We start from the raw sequence: 20,435 nt of genomic DNA, 5'->3' as shown, positions 1-20,435 counted from the left end.
TCATCAGAGTATACAGTATGTCATGAATAGGCTCCAAATACAACTGTCAGCACATGCAAACACAACAGAAGAGTGCACGGTGAAATAATTTGATGACTGAGGAGTATAGCGGAGTCTGCTCTCCTCTCAGAGCTTCAGTACTGCAGCACTATTTCAATGAACGACTACCCTTGGGAGCAGGCCACTAAATTTACACAAATACTCTGCAAGCCACCGTTTAGTAGAATATGTGTAGTGTACCAGAATAATATTCGAACTCCATGCGGTCTGATGTAGGGTGTTCAACTCAAAGAACGGCTGTCAATAAGGCTCTACGCCAGCACATGGCGACTATGGCTCTCGTTTATTCAATAAGTCCTCAGTAGGTTTCCGCAGGTGTGTGGCACCATACGAATATGCACCAGTCACGGAATTCCTGTCAATTATGGGCCGACAGATTATGAGAGCAGAACTGGCCTTCAGTACCATCACAGAAATCTTCTGTCAGGATCACACCATGCAGTTTTGGTGGTCGAGATATCAACTTGTGTTCACTGTCATTCTCCACAAACCTCTATTTTGCAATTCTGGCCTCTCCACAGAAGCAGTTATCTGAGTGAAAGATGCCACAGCCATTGGAAAAAGACATCGAGCATGAAGGGATGCAAGTGGTCCACAACAATGTTCACAAGTCCACAGCTGTCACAGTGTCTTCAATTACTATCAAAGATTCCACGGAAGTACAGGTTATAAGGAATCCAATCCTGTTGGAACTGTTGTTCAATTACTGAACTTTTCGATATCATGCAAATTTTAGCCAGTCTGGAGTTGATTTCATTACATAAATTATTCAGTTCTTATCTGTGCATATTGACAGAGATTTCTGACCATCAAATAAAATCTTTCCGCAAATGTATTTTTCTGCTTGTATTGTTATGTTATTAGTTATAAACCTCACACCATGAAGACTAGTAGTTACAATTTTAAAAGTATATGATTTGAAAAGAAGTCTACATTAGATACAGTAACTTTCATTCTCCAGTCAAATGGAACTATATAGTTTCAGACATCTTTTCAAGTCTGTAGAATAGGCCTATGTGATTTAGATACACAGACTGAAGCAAAAGAATGGAAATTTATACCAAGGCTAGGATTCGAAAACAGGTCTCTTGCTTACTAGGCAGATTCACTAACCATGACGATACCCTCGCACAGTAGCTTTGCACAACTACACAGATTACCGTAGCATGCTTGCCGCCTCAATCCAAATTCCCATTGCCAGATTTGAATTCCAGCCTTTGCACAAATTTTCATTAGGTGCTTCAGTCTGCATGTACTGGGTGAATCACCTAAATCCTTCACTGCAAACATTCCGGAAATGAAAAGTGTTATCGACGTGCGGTTTTCACAGAATGGATTCGTTAGTCAGGGGCTCATATTGTTAACCAATAAACAGTTGTAATAACACTTAGAAAGAGTATTTTCTGTGCAAGCATACACTGTTTAAATGGAACAATGCCTGGTGACATTAACAAACTGAAAGTAGAGTAAATTGGACTGTCAATGGTGTTTGTCGCAGAAACCTAGTGCGAGTCATTTATGACGCATCGTATTTTGAAAAATTCCCGCACCAACATATGTACAATGTCTGGGCTAGCACATGCTGAAGAACAACACAAGTGCATACGCTAGTTGTATGGAATGTGGCCATTAAAGAGATGACTGACCATCACAAGTTGTGTTGAAGATGGGCAACAGTGGTGGCAATACACACTTCAAGTCTGGTATGGAATGACTGCTGAACAGGTGCTACCGTTTCAGTGGAAGTGTCCAAGCAGACTACATTAATACATCGTTGCAAACCATGGTGTGTAGTGGGTATGTCTTGTAAACAGTTTTTTTCAGCTTTCCCCACAGATAAAAGTATACAGGCGTCAAATCAGGGGAACAGGCCAGTGAAGATATAACTCCTTCGCATTCAATCCAATGATTTGGAAAACAATTCTTAAAGACATGCTGTAGTACTTCGTGCACTATGGGCTGGACAGCCATCATGCTGGTACCACGGGCTCGTCGTAGTCTACAGAGAAACATCTTCTAGCATGTGTGGGAGATGGTTTGTTAGCACGCTGCGATACTTGTGTGCATTCAGTGCAACAGGCATATAAGCTGACGATTAACTATACCACACCACATGTTTACACTCCATGGACACTTCTGTAAAATATCTGGGAGTATGCGTGCGGAACGATTTGAAGTGGAATGATCATATAAAATTAATTGTTGGTAAGGCGGGTACCAGGTTGAGGTTCATTGGGAGAGTCCTTAGAAAATGTGGTCCATCAACAAAGGAGGTGGCTTACAAAACACTCGTTCGACCTATACTTGAGTATTGCTCATCAGTGTGGGATCCGTACCAGATCGGGTTGACGGAGGAGATAGAGAAGATCCAAAGAAGAGCGGCGCGTTTCGTCACAGGGTTATTTGGTAACCGTGATAGCGTTACGGAGATGTTTAGCAAACTCAATTGGCAGACTCTGCAAGAGAGGCGCTCTGCATCGCGGTGTAGCTTGCTCGCCAGGTTTCGAGAGGGTGCGTTTCTGGATGAGGTATCGAATATATTGCTTCCCCCTACTTATACCTCCCGAGGAGATCACGAATGTAAAATTAGAGAGATTAGAGCGCGCACAGAGGCTTTCAGACAGTCGTTCTTCCCGCGAACCATACGCGACTGGAACAGGAAAGGGAGGTAATGACAGTGGCACGTAAAGTGCCCTCCGCCAAACACCGTTGGGTGGCTTGCGGAGTATAAATGTAGATGTAGATGAAGCCAACAGCGATTATCAAGAAACCAATAATACAAGTTTTGACAGTTCACATGCCCACGATTGGTGAATGCAGCTTCATTGCTAATATCCATGCAGCTCTTGGCGGAGAGAGTGGTTATAGGGGTGGAACCAATATTGATGGAGAATGCATAGGACACTAGCCTGACTCATGCCACTTCCTCGTGCAATTGCGTGGGAGCTAACGTTTGAATCAACTACAACAGCAGCAAGAACATTGATTTCCCCCTCTTCTGTCATCACTTGTTTCCTTTTGTTAAGTTGTGTAGGTGTTACAGTACTACATTCACGAAACTTGTTGAAGAGGTTGATAAATAATGACTGAGATGGTTGATGTCTTTTGTGATACCTTGCCACAGACACCATACAAGAACGAACTGCATTCTTTGTACAGTCTCCATACACTATGAGCATATTGATGTCTCCTGCACTCACGACCTACTCTTTGTATGTCAACTACTAACTGACTAGCAAGTCGCGATGCACTGTAAGCAATCATAACAATGTCATACCTAGCAACAACATGTGCTGAATGTCACAAATAAGTGACAGTGTGGGAACTTTTCGAAATACAATACCTTGTAAACTACTTGCACTAGAAACCTGAAAAAAAAACTACTGACAGTCCAATTTATGCTATTTGCAGTTTGTTAATGTCAACAGGTACTGTTCCCTTTAAAAAACTGTATGCTTGCACAAAAAAGCACTGCAGGGTAAAGCAATCAGTAAGTACATTGCACAGGGTGCCATATCTTCAAGAGGAAGGTGGTGTGATTTTTCAGCAGGACAATGCACGACTTTTCAACAGGGCAATGCACGACCACGTATGGCTGCTGCAATGGAACGTGCTCTTCGTGGTGGACATAACAAGTGCCCCGGCCGGCAGGATCATCACACCTCTCGCCAACTGAACACGTACGGGACACAGGTGGAAACTTATTCGTTCTCCAGGGCCCGCAAGGACTGTTACCGAACTGCAAGAGAAGGTCGAAATGCTTGGGACAATTTACTGCAGGATGCAATTCAGCAACTTTATGATCGTTTGTATGCAAGAACACATGCTTTCGTTGCCTTCAGAATGGCTTATGCTGTGTATTGACGCAACTGTTTGGCACCCTTTACTGTGGAATGTGTTTCATTAAGTCTGAATTTTTTTTCGTGTACTAGTACAATGATGAATTACCCATCAGACCACTTATTAATCAAATGATCTCCTAAGAGGGTTTCTTTTTCTCCAGCAGTGTACAACATTTCTTTTTCACTAACAGCTTTTAATTGCCTCAAGAATGGTCCCAAATAGAAATGAATTGTTTCTTCTCTTAATACAGGGTGGCACAGAAAAACGGAAACATTTCCACACTCCAATAAAATTAGAAGTGATGAAGAAATAAATTTCATCCATAGTAATTGAAACCTTACAACTTTGCCATTTACGAAGCATTGATTGCATTCTTCATTTTTTAAAAATTACGTCCTTTAGATGGCGTCTTCCTGTATCAATACATTCGTGAAATCTGCTGTTGAGATTCCTCACTGACCGCTGCATCACTCAGCTGGGCCCGAATTCTCTGTTTTAACTCATCTAGGATTCTTGGTCGAGTCGAGTAGACTTTGCTGTTGAGGTAGCCCCACAAGAAAAAATCGCAAATGGATAAATCTGGTGATCTAGGAGGGCAGGGAATGTTACCGAATCGTGAGATTACAAGGTTGCCAAACAATTGCCGCACATATGCCATTGATTGCCGTGCAGTGTGTGTTGTCGCTCCGTCCTGTTGAAACCAGGCTTCTCGAACATTTGGAAAGTTGTTCAATGCAGTTGTAACGAAAGTTCGTAACATCTCCATGTAACGATCGGCATTGACAGTCATTGTGTTTCCCTGTTCATTTCAGAAAAAATACGGTCCGATAATCTCATGTGACGAAACACCACAGCATACTGTCACTTTACTAGTGTGTAAAGAGCGCTCATTAGGATTTGTGTTAACCCAATGACAGTCGTTCTGTTTATTCACATAACCTGTGAGATGAAAATGTGCCTCATCTGGCATCCACAACTTGTTTAGAAGGTCATTGTTATTGTTTATTTTTGTTATCATTTGTTGACAGAATCCTAATCGTAACCGGTAATCGCTGTCCTTCAATTTTTGCGCCATCTGTAGTTTGTACGGATGAAATTTTAAATCAAGATGAAGAATTGTGCGAACATTCTCCCAGGACATTCCAACCACTGCAGATCGCTTATGAATTGAATGCCATGGGCTCCATAAGGCAGGCTCACATACAACATCAATGTTCGCTAGAGAACGCACACTTCTTGGTCGTCCTGTTGATTTCTTCTTGAGGGCAGATCCAGTCTCTTCAAAGTTATTAATCCAACATTTTATAGCGTGTTTCGAAGGAACGGCATCATAACGTCCTAGATTTAAAAAAAAAACGTCGAAATACCCTCTGCGCCACTACCAGACTGTCATTATTTTTATAAAATCTTTTTATGGCTTACGCACGCTGTTGTCCGTTCCACTGAGCCATGATTACTGAAATGGCGGACTGTTTACTCGCTAACGTACACGAACCCGCAGTGCTGCCATCTGCCCGTGGCTGCCACTGCTCATTTCAAATATTCCCGTTACTGTGTGTCACTCTGTCCTTAGTAGTAGCATAAAATTTAAACATTTGTTTCTGTTACAGAGCGATGTTCATGTAGCAGTTACTTTAAAAGAAGGAAAACAATCCACTTGCACGATCACTATATTCCCATCTCTTTTTCACACCCAACGAAAGATCACGTACGTCTGAGGGAGGGAGGGGAGAGAAAAATGACGTGTCACTCATGTGAAGAAACGTTTCCTGTACCGGCCCTGGGTTTCTACATCTACATCTACATGGATACTCTGTGAATCACATTTAAGTGCCTAGCAGAGGGTTCATCGAGTCACCTTCACAATTCCCTATTATTCTAATCTCGTAGACCGCACGGAAAGAATGAACACCTATATCTTTCCATACGAGCTCTGATTTCCCTTATTTTATCGTGGTGATCGTTCCGCCATATGTAGGTCGGTGTCAACAAAATATTTTCACATTCGGAGGAGAAAGTTGGTGATTGGAATTTCGTGAGAAGATTCCGTCGCAGAGAAAAACGCCTTTCTTGTAATGATTTCCAGCCCAAATCCTGTATCATTTCTGTGACACTCTCTCCCCTATTTCGCGATAATACAAAACATGCTGCCTTTCTTTGAACTTTTTCGATGTACTCCATCAGTCCTACCCTGTAAGGATCCCACACCGCGCAGCAGTATTCTAAAAGAGGATGGACAGTGTCATCCTCAAACAACTGAAGACAGCTGCTCAGATTGTCTCCAAAATCGTTTATATAGATAAGGAACAGCAAAGGGCCTATAAAACACGACCTTGGGGAACGCCTAAAATCACTTCTGTTTTACTCGATGAGTTTCTGTCAATTAATACGAACTGTGACCTCTCTGACAGGAAATCGCAAATCTAGTCACATAACTGAGACGATATTCCATAAGCACGCCCGCATCTCGTGGTCGTGCGGTAGCGTTCTCGCTTCCCACGCCCGGGTTCCCGGGTTCGATTCCCGGCGGGGTCAGGGATTTTCTCTGCCTCGTGATGGCTGGGTGTTGTGTGCTGTCCTTAGGTTAGTTAGGTTTAAGTAGTTCTAAGTTCTAGGGGACTTATGACCACAGCAGTTGAGTCCCATAGTGCTCAGAGCCATTTTTGAACCATAAGCACGCAATTTTACTCTGAGCCGCTTGTGTGGTACAGTGTCAAAAGCCTTCTGGAAATCCAGGAATACGGAAAAGACCTGAAATCCCTTTGAGAGGTTGCATGAGCCCCCTCTCATATTTCTATCTTACTCTGAGTAATTCGATTTTCCTCTCTAATTGCATGCGGTGAAAAGTTGCTATTCCTTCACATGCGGACTTCCCACGCAGTGTCTCTCGTCACCCGGGTGGTCCGGTGACAGGCGGGGGCTGCTGATCTTGAAAGGGTTAAGCCGACGGGTGTGAGGAAGTCGAATGGGTGCTTTCCAGACGCCTACATTGTCATAAGAGCGGGGGCGACACGCCCACAGGGGCCTGACAGAGCGGCTGGGCTAGAGATTCCGTTACTTCGCAGAAACTTGCAAAGTCAAGTCTCTCCAGTAGGCCCTGTCAAATCGCTTCTGTATTTGGTGGCCTGACGCAAAACAAGTGAAAACACTTTCTGGTGGGCTACCAGCGAGGCGTGGGAGTGACTTGTGTTTCCAGGCAGTCTTGTCGGGCAAATTCCCGCGTTTTCTGCGAAATCATAACTGTGATTGGCTTGCTCAGGGGATAGCTCTGTGACGTAGCAAAATCGGCGCAGAAATTGGCGTCAAGTATCTCCATTAGTGGAATAGTAGTGCGTCGGCAAAAGAGTGGAATTTTCTGCCGCTTTTAGAGTTGCTGATTGGAGCATTTAACCATGGCCACTGTCATGGGGGTGGGAATGTTCTGGGTTCAGCTTGTACGGGTGCTCTTGAGAGAGTCAGCTCTCGCCTTTCGGTCGGAGTAGGTTACAAGACTGAGCTCTCACTGCTCTGGACAGCCTGCCTTCTGTTGGCTGTCTAATATACTTTCATTTAATTGTAATTGTTTGATGAAGTTGCTGAAGTTTCGACTTCAACGTAACTTTCCGAGTACAGTTGGCTATTGAGCGTTCTGCGTACAAGCGGCCTTGAGCAGTTTTGGCTAAAGTTGACTGTATCGGAGTTACTGTGTGGCTTCGCTTGTTAAAATCACTCACTGTACCGCCAGTGATTATGTGGCGAACCTTCTTCGTCTCCCTCAGAGGCGTATTTGTGTTGCTAGGAAGTCTTTAGTCTGGAACAACCAGACCAGGAGAATTTGTTTCGGGCTACACTTGTGACATTATCATCACCACGACGGGACGTCGAAGCAACCAGCCATCGCCTCTGGTATGCGTCATGTCCTTGCAGTTAAGAAGACAGCTTGGTAATGTACGTCTGCAGCACTGGCAAATCAGGGACTTTTGGTATGTGACAATCAGAGCTCAGCAGAGCGCGCCTGTTCCCGTCTTTTCTAACGTGATTCTGTCTTGGGTGTTCATTGTCTAAGTTCTCACTACTGTAGCAGCAATTAATGTTGGGTTGGCTGGGTGTTTCTCTTAAGATTTGAGTTGCAAGGCATTGGCTCCACATACCACTTGGTCTTAAATGTCACAATCTAGTTTATGGACAACTTCACCTTCACAGCATTAATTTGAGTATCCAATTTGACGTATTGTAAATGTTTCATGTGTTTTGTTTATTATTTTGAGTTTCGTCATTATAAATCAAATTGTTATTTTGGACAGAACTTTCATTCTGTGGATCGGTAAACCAACCCTTCCATTTCTCACTATGTTAATGAAACTTTCATCAAAATTAATTTGTATCAAATTAAATTATTATTATTATAGTTGTAGTTGTTGTTGTTGTGGTCTTCAGTCCTGAGACTGGATTGATGCAGCTCTCTATGATACTCTATCCTGTGCAAGCTTCTTCATCTCCCAGTACCTACTGCAACCTACATCCTTCTGAATCTGCTTAGTGTATTCATCTCTTGGTCTCCCTCTACGATTTTTACCCTCCACACTACCCTCCAATGCTAAATTGGTGTTCCCTTGATGCCTCAGAACATGTCCTACCAACCGATCCCTTCTTCTAGTCAAGTTGTGCCAGAAACTTCTCATCTCCCCAATCCTATTTAATACTTCCTCATTAGTTATGTGATCTACCCATCTAATCTTCAGCATTCTTCTGTAGCACCACATTTCGAAAGCTTCTATTCTCTTGTTGTCCAAACTATTTACCGTCCATGTTTCACTTCTATACGTGGCTACACTCCATACAAATACTTTCAGAAACGACTTCCTGACTCTTAAATCTATACTCGATGTTAACAGATTTCTCGTCTTCAGAAATACTTTCCCTGCCATTGCCAGTCTACATTTTATATCCTCTCTACTTGGAGCATCATCAGTTATTTTGCTCCCCAAATAGCAAAACTCCTTTACTACTTTAAGTGTCTCATTTCCTAATCTAATTCCATTAGCATCACCCGACTTAATTCGACTACATTCCATTATCCTCGTTTTGCTTTTGTTGATGTTCATCTTATATCCTCCTTTCAAGACACTATCCATTCCGTTCAACTGCTCTTCCAAGTCCTTTGCTGTCTCTGACAGAATACAATGTCGTCGGCGAACCTCAAAGTTTTTATTTTTCTCCATGGATTTTAATACCTACTCCGAATTTTTCTTTTGTTTCCTTTACTGCTTGCTCAATATAGAGATTGAATAACATTGGGGAGATGCTACAACCCTGTCTCACTCCCTTCCCAACCACTGCTTCCCTTTGATGTCCCTCGACTCTTATAACTGCCATCTGGTTTCTGTACAAATTGTAAATAGCTTTTCACTCCCTGTATTTTACCCCTGCCACATTCAGAATTTGAAAGAGAGTATTCCAGTCAACATTGTCAAAAACTTTCTCTAAGTCTACAAATGCTAGAGACGTAGGTTTGCCTTTCCTTAATCTAGCAGGTGCCAAACTCTTTTCTACTCCACTTGCAGGGTCGATTACAGTCAGTTCGCGTTTCTTATTAATCCATGTGCAACAGCAAAAGTCGGAGTTAGAAAAGGGGGGCTTATAGCATCATTTCCATATGAAGATTCTAGAAGAGTTTAGTGTTAAATACACTGCTAGCCCCGGCACCTCGCACCTTGTCAATAGCGTTCAGCACTTCATGTAAATAAAGAGCAAGTTGTGTGTCACAGGAACGATGTTTTCTAAACCCATGTTGACTGTGGGTCAATAGACCGTTTCCTTCGACGTAATTCACAGGGTGACCAGATGCAATTGATTAAAAAGGAGGACAAACAGCTTCAAAAAGGAGGACAAAGGAAGAAAAAAGAGGACACATCAAACGGGTCAATTGCAATTGAGGCTATCACCCGTCAGCTTTGGACAAGCCACGTGACTGCCGGGAATTACCGGTAAAAGTAGTAGTTAATTGTTACTGATGGTCAGATGGTGGTTAACTGAGCAATATAAAAAGAAAATTAAAAACATTGATTGTGGTGACAGTGTGGCGTCAATTGTTTTGTTATGTCAGCAACACGGAATTTTTAAAAAAATGGTTCTGAGCTCTATTGGACTTAACATCTGAGATCATCAGTCCCCTAGAACTTAGAACTACTTAAACCTAACTAACCTAAGGACATCACAAACATCCATGCCCGAGGCAGGATTCGAACCTGCGACCGTAGCAGTCGCGCGGTTCCGGACTGAAACTCCTAGAACCGCTCGGCCACAAAGCGAAAAACGTAAGACCATTCACCTCCCTTCATTCGACGCACCGCTACCAACATCTACAGTTCAAGCAGCAGCTGACGACATCTAAACTGCACTTTAACCTTCCGAATACAAATAAATTGAATGACTACGAAACAATGAAATAAAACCATGACACAGCCGGCCAGTGTGGCTCGGCCACCGAGGCCGGCACGGAATTGTTTACAAACCGAAAAACGTAAGACCATTCACCTGCCTTCATTCGACGCACCGCTACCAACATCTACAGTTCAAGCAGCAGCTGACGACATCTAAACTGCACTTTAACCTTCCGAATACAAATAAATTGAATGACTACGAAACAATGAAATAAAACCATGACACAGCCGGCCAGTGTGGCCGTGCGGTTAAAGGCGCTTCGGTCTGGAACCGCGTGACCGCTACGGTCGCAGGTTCGAATCCTGCCTCGGGCATGGATGTGTGTGATGTCCTTAGGTTAGTTAGGTTTAATTAGTTCTAAGTTCTAGGCGACTGATGACCTCAGAAGTTAAGTCGCATAGTGCTCAGAACCATTTGAACCATTTTGAAACCATGACAGTTAATCTGTCGAGTTATTTCTTACCTTCTTACATTCAGCTTCAAATTCATTTATCCTTTTCTTGAAAGCCGGATATTTGCAGGAAAGGACATCAGAAATTGTACACTTTCGTTTAGGCATAGCTAAATATTTTACGTAACTTACTGGGTTAAAAATTACACTCACAAATCACACGTGCACTACAGGAAGCCAACACAGGGAAGCCAAGCCAATACAAAGCGAAGATACGAAACGAAAATTTTAAATAATCGATATTTGCATTCACTTACAGATAGATCAACGATAACATCGACGATCCTGGTGCGACCTACTGACACCGCCTTCGTGAGTGTTTATCACGAAGGCTGTGCCAATAGTTAAAGTATTTAACAAAAGAGCAATAGAACGGGACGAATTGTAAATTTGACTGTATTACGTTCAACTTTGCGAAAAAGCCGGACACTGTAAAAATCCGCCCGCACCCCGGACAAAGAGCTAAAAAGGAGGACATGTCCGGATTAATCCGGACGTCTGGTCACCCTAGTAATTCATAATGTTCGAACACAATATATGTTCTAGAATCCTGCTGCATATCGACGTTAACGATATGGGCCTGTAATTTAGTGGATTACTCCCAGCGCCGGCTTTAGGGTGGGGCGACCCGGGCGGTCGCCCAGGGCGCCGGGGCCCAAGGGGCGCCACATACTAAACGCATGATTAAAAAAAAAAAAATTACAATTTACAATGACCCATTTCGCGAAACTAAAATATTATTCAGTCTCATTCAATATACGTCGCTAATCTCACGAATGCGCGATGAATTCGGGGTAGCAGAAGAGAAATCATTCTGAATGCAATCTTGAGTTTTTGTAGATATACAGTGCAGTACTACGCAATATTTTTAGACAATTTCCCAAAACGTGAATGCCCAAACAATATATCACTGCTATACTGACTGTTACGGCAGCGACAGCAGCATGCTGGACTGACGTCACAGGCTACACAAGACTCACATGGAGCGTCTTAGCGGGCTTTCAGATTATTTGGATTTCATTTCCATTTAAAAAAATAAAATACTCAAATTTACGATGGAAAAAACCATGTTATGATCATAAGATGACGCCATTAACCACTTAAGACGATTTCTAGTAAACAGTCAAATACCGTGTTGCAAAGCACTGCCAGGTTCGCTATTTATACAATAAAGGGCGCCAACTGGACGACTCGCCCGGGGCACCTGGATGGCTAAGGCCGGCCCTGATTACTCCTACTACCTTTCTTGAATACTGGTGTGACCTGTGCAGCTTTCCAGCCTTTGGGTACGGATCTGGGTTTGGGGAACGCGTGCACGCCTGCCTCACCTCCTGTATGTTTCGCAGCCAGTACGACAGGTGGTTGAAGGACTCCATGCTGGTGACGTCATACATGAGGAGGATGCCCATGGCGCCGCGGTAGTAGGCCGTCGTTAGAGTACGGAACCGCTCCTGGCCCGCCGTGTCCCTGCAACACAGGTAAACAGTCGCCCATCAGCGGTCGTCCAGAAAAACTCTACCCAAATGCAACATCTTTACTGAGTCAACACTCGCTGCAGCGGCTGGCACCGAAGCGCTAACAGCAGGGCCATATTTACACTGCAGACCTCCTAAAAAAAATCTGAAACGAAAAACCGTCATTGTTTTAAAATTGTTACCGTACTAAAAGACATGGACATTGGTGGAAATCAGCATAAAGGCAGGGTTCATATGAAAGTAATATACACTACTGGCCATTAAAATTGCTACACCACGAAGGTGATGTGCTACAGACGCGAAATTTAACCGACAGGAATAAGATGCTGTGATATGCAAATGATTAGCTTTTCAGAGCATTCACACAAGGTTGCCGCCGGTGGCGACACCTACAACGTGCTGACATGAGGAAAGTTTCCAACCGATTTCTCATACACACGCAACAGCTGACCGCCGTTGCCTGGTGAATCGTTGTTGTGATGCCTCGTGTAAGGAGGAGAAATGCGTACCATCACGTTTCCGGCTTTGATAAAGGTCGGATTGTAGCCTATCGCGATTGCAGTTTATCGTATCGCGACATTGCTGCTCGCATTGGTCGAGATCCAATGACTGTTAGCAGAATATGGAATCGGTCTGGTCAGGAGGGTAATACGGAACGCCGTGCTGGATCCCAACGGCCTCGTATCACTAGCAGTTGAGATGACAGGCATCTTATCCGCACGGCTGTAACGGATCGTGCAGCCACGTCTCGATCCCTGAGTCACAGATGGGGACGTTTGCAAGACAACAACCATCTGCACGAACAGTTCGACGACGTTTGCAGCAGCATGGGCTATCAGTTCGGTGACCGTGGCTGGGGCTACCCTTGGCGCTGCATCACAGACAGGAGCGCCTGCGATGGTGTACTCGACGACGAACCTGGGTGCACGAATGGCAAAACGTCATTTTTTCGGATCAATCCAGGTTCTGTTTACAGCATTACAATGGTCTCATCCGTGTTAGGCGACATCGTGGTGAACGCACATTGAAAGCGTGTATTTGTCATCGCCATACTGGCGTATCACCCGGCGTTATGGTATGGGGTGCCATTGGTTACACGTCTCGGTGACCTCTTGTTCGCATTGACGGCACTTTGAACTGTGGACGTTACATTTCAGATGTGTTACTACCCGTGGCTCTATCCTTCATTCGACCCCTGCGAAACCCTACATTTCAGCAGGATAATGCACGACCGCATTTTGCAGGTCCTGTGTGGCCTTTCTGGATACAGAAAATGTTCGACTGCTGCCCTGGCCAGCACATTCTCCAGATCTCTCACCAATTGAAAACGTCTGGTCAATGGTGGCCGAGCATCTGGCTCGTCACAATACGCGTAACTACTCTTGATGAACTGTGGTATCGTGTTGAAGCTGCATGGGCAGCTGTACCTGTACACGCCATCCAAGCTCTGTTTGACCTAATGCTCAGGCGTATCAAGGACTTTATTACGGCCAGAGGTGGTTGTTCTGGGTACCGATTTCTCACGATCTATACACGCAAATGCCGTGAAAATGCAATCACGTGTCTGTTCTAGTATAATATATTTGTCCAATAAATACCCGTTTATCATCTGCATTTCTTCTTGGTGTAGCAATTTTAATGTCCAGTAGTGTACAATGTCAGAAGCATACATGTATCGAATTTATTCTGAAGGTGTAGATACATACAAGACATAAACATTCGTGACGATATTACACTGATGCGCCAAAGAAACTGGTATAGGCATGCATATTCAAATACAGAGATATGTAAACAGGCAGAATATGGCGCTGGGATTGGCAGCGCCTATATAAGACAAGTGTTTGGCGCAGTGTTGTAGTCGGCGCACGAGGGATGGGGCACAGAATCTCCGAGGTAGCTATGAAGTGGGGATTTTCCCGTACGTGTGTTTCACGAGTGTATCGTGAATATCAGGAATCCGGTAAAACAACAAATCTCCGACATCGTTGCGACCGGAAAAAGATACTGCGAGAAAGGGACCAACAACGACTGAAGATAATGGTGTAGCGCGACAGACGTGCAATCTTTCCGCAAATTGCTGCACATTTGGATGCTGGGCCATCAACAAGTGTCAGCTTGGTGTGAACCATTCAACGAAATATCATCGGTATGGGTTTTTGGAGCCGAAGGACCACTTGTGTATCCTTGATGACTGCACGACGCAAAGTTTTACACCTCGACTGGGCCCGTCTACATCTACATCTACATCTACATCTACATCTACATCAACGGTGTGTGGCGGAGGGCACTTTACGTGCCACTGTCATTACCTCCCTTTCCTGTTCCAGTCGCGTATGGTTCGCGGGAAGAACGACTGCCAGAAAGCCTCCGTGCGCGCTCAAATCTCTCTAATTATACATTCGTCATCTCCTCGGGAGGTGTACGTAGGGGGAAGCAATATATTCGATACCTCATCCAGAAACGCAGCCTCTCGAAACCTGGACAACAAGCTACACCGCGATGCAGAGCGCCTCTCTTGCAGAGTCTGCCACTCGAGTTTGCTAAACATCTCCGTAACGCTATCACGCTTACCAAATAACCCTGTGACGAAACGCGCCGCTCTTCTTTGGATCTTCTCTATCTCCTCTGTCAACCCGATCTGGTACGGATCCCACACTCATGAGCAATACTCAGGTATAGGTCGAACGAGTGTTTTGTAAGCCACCTCCTTTGTTGATGAACTACATATTCTAAAGACTCTCCCAATGAATCTCAACCTGGCACCCGCCTTACCAACAATTAATTTTATATGATCATTCCACTTCAAATCGTTCCGTACGCATACTCCCAGATATTTTACAGAAGTAACTGCTACCAGTGCTTGTTCTGCTAGTATATAATCATACAATAAAGGATCCTTCTTTCTATGTATTCGCAATACATTACATTTGTCTATGTTAAGGGTCAGTTGCCACTCCCTGCACCAAGTGTGTATCCGCTGCAGATGTTCCTGCATTTCGCTGCAATTTTCTAATGCTGCAACTTCTCTGTATACTACAGCATCATCCGCGAAAAGCCGCACGGAACTTCCGACACTATCTACTAGGTCATTTATATATATTGTGAAAAGCAATGGTCCCATAACACTCCCCTGTGGCACGCCAGAGGTTACCTTAACGTCTGTAGACGTCTCTCCATTGAGAACAACATGCTGTGTTCTATTTGCTAAAAACTCTTCAATCCAGCCACACAGCTGGTCTGATATTCCGTAGGCTATTACTTTGTTTATCACGCGACTGTGCGGAGCTGTATCGAACGCCTTCCGGAAGTCAAGGAAAATGGCATCTACCTGGGAGCCTGTATCTAATATTTTATGAGTCTCATGAACAAATAAAGCGAGTTGGGTCTCACACGATCGCTGTTTTCGGAATCCACGTTGATTCCTACAGAGTAGATTCTGGGTTTCCAGAAATGACATGTTCTAAAAATTTACAACAGATCGATGTCAGAGATATAGGCCTATAGTTTTGCGCATGTGTTCGACGACCCTCCTTGAAAACTGGAACTACCTGTGCTCTTTACCATTCATTTGGAACCTTACGTTCCTATAGAGACTTGAAGTACACGGCTGTTATAACGGGGGCAAGTTATTTCGCGTACTCTGTGTAGAATCGAATTGGTATCCCGTCAGGTCCAGCGGATTTTCCTCTGTTGAGCGATTTCAGTTCTTTTCTATTCCTTGGACACTTATTTCGATATCAGCCGTTTTTTCGTTCGTGCGAGGATTTGGAGAAGGAACTGCAGTGCGGTCTTCCTCTGTGAAACAGCTTTGGAAAAAGGTGTTTAGTATTTCAGCTTTACGTTGGACCATTGATGACTGGGAACATTTTGCCTGGTCGGACGAATCTCGGTTCAAATTGTATCGAGTGGATGGACGTGTGCGGGTATGGAGACAGCCTCACAAATCCATGTGTGACAGGAGGGAACCGTTCAAGCTGGTGGAGGCTCTGTAATGGTGTGGGGCGTGTGCAGTTGGAGTGATATGGAACCCCTGATATGTACGTAAGCAGCCTGTCTGATCATCTGCATCCATTCGTTCCATTGTGCATTCCAACTGACTTGGGCAGTTCCAGTAGGACAATGCGACAGAATTGCTACAGAGTGGCTCCAGGAAATCTCTTTTGAGTTTAAACACTTCCGCTGGCCACCAGACTCCCCAGACATGAACATTGTTGAGAATAACTGGGGTGCCTTTCAACGTGCTGTTTAGAAGAGATCTCCACACCCTGGTACTCTTACGGATTTATGGACAGCCCTGCAAAATCCACGGTGTCAGTTCCCTCCAGCAATATTTCAGACATTAGTCGAGTCCATGCCATTTCGTGTTGTCAGCAGGGTGTCTAGCGATGTTAAGAAAAAAATTCCTTGAGTTTTCCAGGTTTTCCAGGTCCATTTTTGCATTTTTCCATGGTCTTGTTGTGTTTAGTCCCTAACAAACTTGTCTATATATAGGAACATAATGGGGGCTTTAGTACTAGTTGAATGAAGAAAACCCTTGAAATAAATCTTTTATTTCAACAAGAAAAGAAACATACCAGTGTTTGACAAAATAATTCAACTGCCAAAATTAATATGGACAAAAAATTACAAGATGAGAACAGGTTTCAAATGAAATAAAACATTATTATTAAAACATTTCCATTATGAAGAAATAGATGTTGGTAGCAAACAGGGGTATAAAAAAAGCATTATCTTCTTCAGTATAAATTATACTCTTCACAAGCACCTCTAGAAATAAAATTGACATACAATTTTAACACAATAATTATTGAAAAATAGTAACATTTGTTTGGTAATGACACATGTGTGAACACTAATTCAAATCATGGACAAGCATTTTTAATGATATAACTTCTTGTTCGATTTGAGCAATCTCTCTATCAGCACTTTCTAAAAGTTTAGTTTTTTTCTTTTGTAACTCTTAACTTTTAATTAATGTCTTTCCTCTTTCTCTCATTTTCTTCTGAGGACTTCTCAGCTGCCCTCTTCTCCTTTAGTGCTTCACTGCATCTACTATGTGCATTTCGGAAGTTCTGGATTAATTGTCTCGTGATGGGTACGGATCCAACACCACCACCAAACTTGACTGCATCATTAACAGTATGAAGGGCTATGAGAGATGGTTCTGTCAAATTTTCGACAAGAATGGAGGAGTTGTCAGAAAAACCTCTTTCAAGACTGGCATTACTATGGAAGAGTATGTATGCAAGCTTGACAAGCTTCTTCAAATTTTCGTATCCCCTCTTATCCCCAATGATCGTCATCCAGAATTTATCAATTCGATCACGATTTGCATCAAATTCTTTCAGGATTTCCTTTGTGGTCCTAGTCTCTAAGAGATTCTGGAATTCCCTAGCAATGGAATCAGCCTCATGATCGCCAAAGCAATGTCAGTGGTTACGCCGGTTCCCGTGAGATCACCGAAGTTAAGGGCTGTCGGGCGTGGTCGGCGCTTGGATGGGTGACCATCCAGGCCACCATGTCCTGTTGCCATTTTTCGGGGTGCACTCAGCCTCGTGATACCAACTGAGGAACCTCTCGACCGGATAGTAGCGGCTTCGGTCAAGAATACCATCGTAACGACCGGGAGAGCGGTGTGCTGACCCCACGCCCCTCCTATCAGCATCCTCCACCGAGGATGACACGGTGGTCGGACGGTCGCGGTAGGCCACTCGTGGTCTGACGACGGAGTGCAGATTTGTTAATGCTACACTTGCATTGTCAATGGCCACTTCTGCGTCTAAACATGTGATGCCATTCGTGAAGGCATATGCGAGGGGTGAATTGTCCAGAATTTTGGATATCATACTCTTCATGTATGTACGACACTCATTTCATAACATCAAGATATCTTCCTGAGATACATCACACTGAGCCAGAGCTGTTCTGGTTCCATACCCAAAGTCCACTTTCTGAAGTACTAACAGATTTGTGCTCTCCCTCAAATCTATTTGAACGTACTCTCCTTCTCCAAAATTTTGGGTCTGACAAATTTTTCCATTAAGTCTCTTGCCAAAGAGTGGAGGAGGGTGTAAAGAAAAGGCACTAAGGGGGCATCCAGGTGAAATTTAGTCAGGAATGGCTCAACGTGGGCAGCCATAGTCTCAAAAAAGGCGAAACGGTCTCTCAGCATCTTGTCTCTCAAAGACTCGTGCACTACTTTGTAGATATGATTCTTTGGTATTCCAATATTGATCTTAGGTATAGGTTTTACCTCTTCCTGTTCCTTCTTTAGCTTTTCTATTTCGTTCACATACTTTTGAACCCCTGTTAAAATCTGCTGAGCCCTGACTACCACCATTTTACACTACTGGCCATTAAAATTGCTACACCAAGAAGAAATGCAGATGATAAACGGTTATTCATTGGACAAATATATTATACTGATACGTGATTACATTTTCACGCAGTTTGGGTGCATAGAACCTGAGAAATCAGTACCCAGAACAACCACCTCTGGCCGTAATAACGGCCTTCATACGCCTGGGCATTGAGTCAAACAGAGCTTGGATGGCGTGTACAGGTACAGCTGCCCGTGCAGCTTCAACACGATACCACAGTTATCACGAGTAGTGACTGGCGTATTGTGACGAGCCAGTTGCTCGCCCACCATTGACCAGACGTTTTCAATTGGTGAGAGATCTGGAGTATGTGCTGGCCAGGGCAGCAGTCGAACATTTTCTGTATCCAGAAAGGCCATACAGGACCGGCAACATGCGGTCGTGCATTATCCTGCTGAAATGTAGGGTTTCGCAGGGATCGAATGAAGGGTAGAGCCACGGGTCTTAACACATCTGAAATGCAACGTCCACTGCTCAACGTGCCATCAATGCGAACAAAAGATAACCGAGGCGTGTAACCAATGGCACCCCATGGCCAGTATGGCGATGACGAATACACGCCTTCCAATGTGCGTTCACCGCGATGTCGCCAAACACGGATGCGACCATCATGATGCTGTAAACAGAACATCGATTCATCCGAAAAAATGCTATTTTGCCATTTGTGCACCTAGGTTCGTCGTTGAGTACACCATGGCAGGCGTTCCTGTCTGTGATGTAGCGTCAAGGGTAACCGCAGCCGTGGTCTCCGAGCTGATAGTCCATGCTGCTGCAAACGTCGTCGAACCGTTTGTGCAGATGGTTGTTGTCTTGGAAACGTCCCCCATCTGTTGACTCAGGGATCGAGACGTGGCTGCGCGATCCGTTACAGCCGTGCGGATAAGATGTTTGTCATCTCGACTGCTAGTGATACGAGGCCGTTGGGATCCGGCACGGCGTTCCGTATTACCCTCCTGAACCCACCGATTCCATATTCTGCTAACAGTCATTGGATCTCGACCAACGCGAACAGCAATGTCGCGATACGATAAACCGCAATCGCGATAGGCTACAATCCGACCTTTATCAAAATCGGAAATGTGATGGTACGTATTTCTCCTCCTTACACGAGGCATCACAACAACGTTCCACCAGGCAACGCCGGTCAACTGCTGTTTGTGTATGAGAAATCGGTTGGAAACTTTCCTCATGTCAGCACGTTGTAGGTGTCGCCACCGGCGCCAAAATTGTGCGAATGCTCTGAAGAGCTAATCATTTGCATATCACAGCATCTTATTCCTGTTGGTTAAATTTCTCATCTTTAGCACGTCATCTTCATGGCGTAGCAATTTTAATGGCCAGTAGTGTATTTTCAAAGAATTTCACCCACTATTTCACCCCTCCTTCAGGGTTGTTTTTCCAAAAATGCTGACACACGTATATTTTAATTTCTGATTGCGAAACCAAATAGCAATTTTCGTAGTTCTATCTTCAAAATTGCCTTTTTTCAAAAAAATGTTCATCCCCATTTCAGCGCCTCAGGGGTGGAATTTCGAAAAATCCCTTCTTAAACGACGCCTACAGTGTAAGACCAACATCCTCCCCAAATTTCAAGTTTCTATCTTTAGTGGTTTGGGCTGGGCGTTGATGAGTCAGTCAGTCAATCAATCACACAGTCAGGATATTGCGTTTTATGTGTAGAGAGATCAGCAATCAGAGGCAGGCTTTGGTAATAATTTTTCGGAATGCATATAAAAGGACGTATACTATAACAATTGTCATACAAGGGATGATCCATATTCAAGGATGTTAGATAAACATCAA

At 44.0% G+C, this 20,435-nt stretch overlaps 1 protein-coding gene across 1 annotated transcript in view; it reads right to left on the bottom strand.

Moving 5' to 3' along the window:
- Positions 1-20,435, bottom strand: part of LOC126109450 (ras-related protein Rab-8A-like) — a 197,128-nt gene that overhangs the window by 46,161 nt on the left and 130,532 nt on the right. The window contains exon 3 of the mRNA XM_049914480.1: positions 12,106-12,244. Within this exon, the coding sequence (XP_049770437.1) occupies positions 12,106-12,244 (139 nt within the window). The remainder of the gene's footprint in view (positions 1-12,105; positions 12,245-20,435) is intronic.

The sequence above is a fragment of the Schistocerca cancellata genome, chromosome 12 (assembly GCF_023864275.1).
Source record: "Schistocerca cancellata isolate TAMUIC-IGC-003103 chromosome 12, iqSchCanc2.1, whole genome shotgun sequence".
Lineage (NCBI taxonomy): Eukaryota > Metazoa > Arthropoda > Insecta > Orthoptera > Acrididae > Schistocerca > Schistocerca cancellata.
The sequence above is the reverse complement of the archived record's forward strand: the minus strand, read 5'-3'. Positions and strand labels throughout refer to the sequence as shown.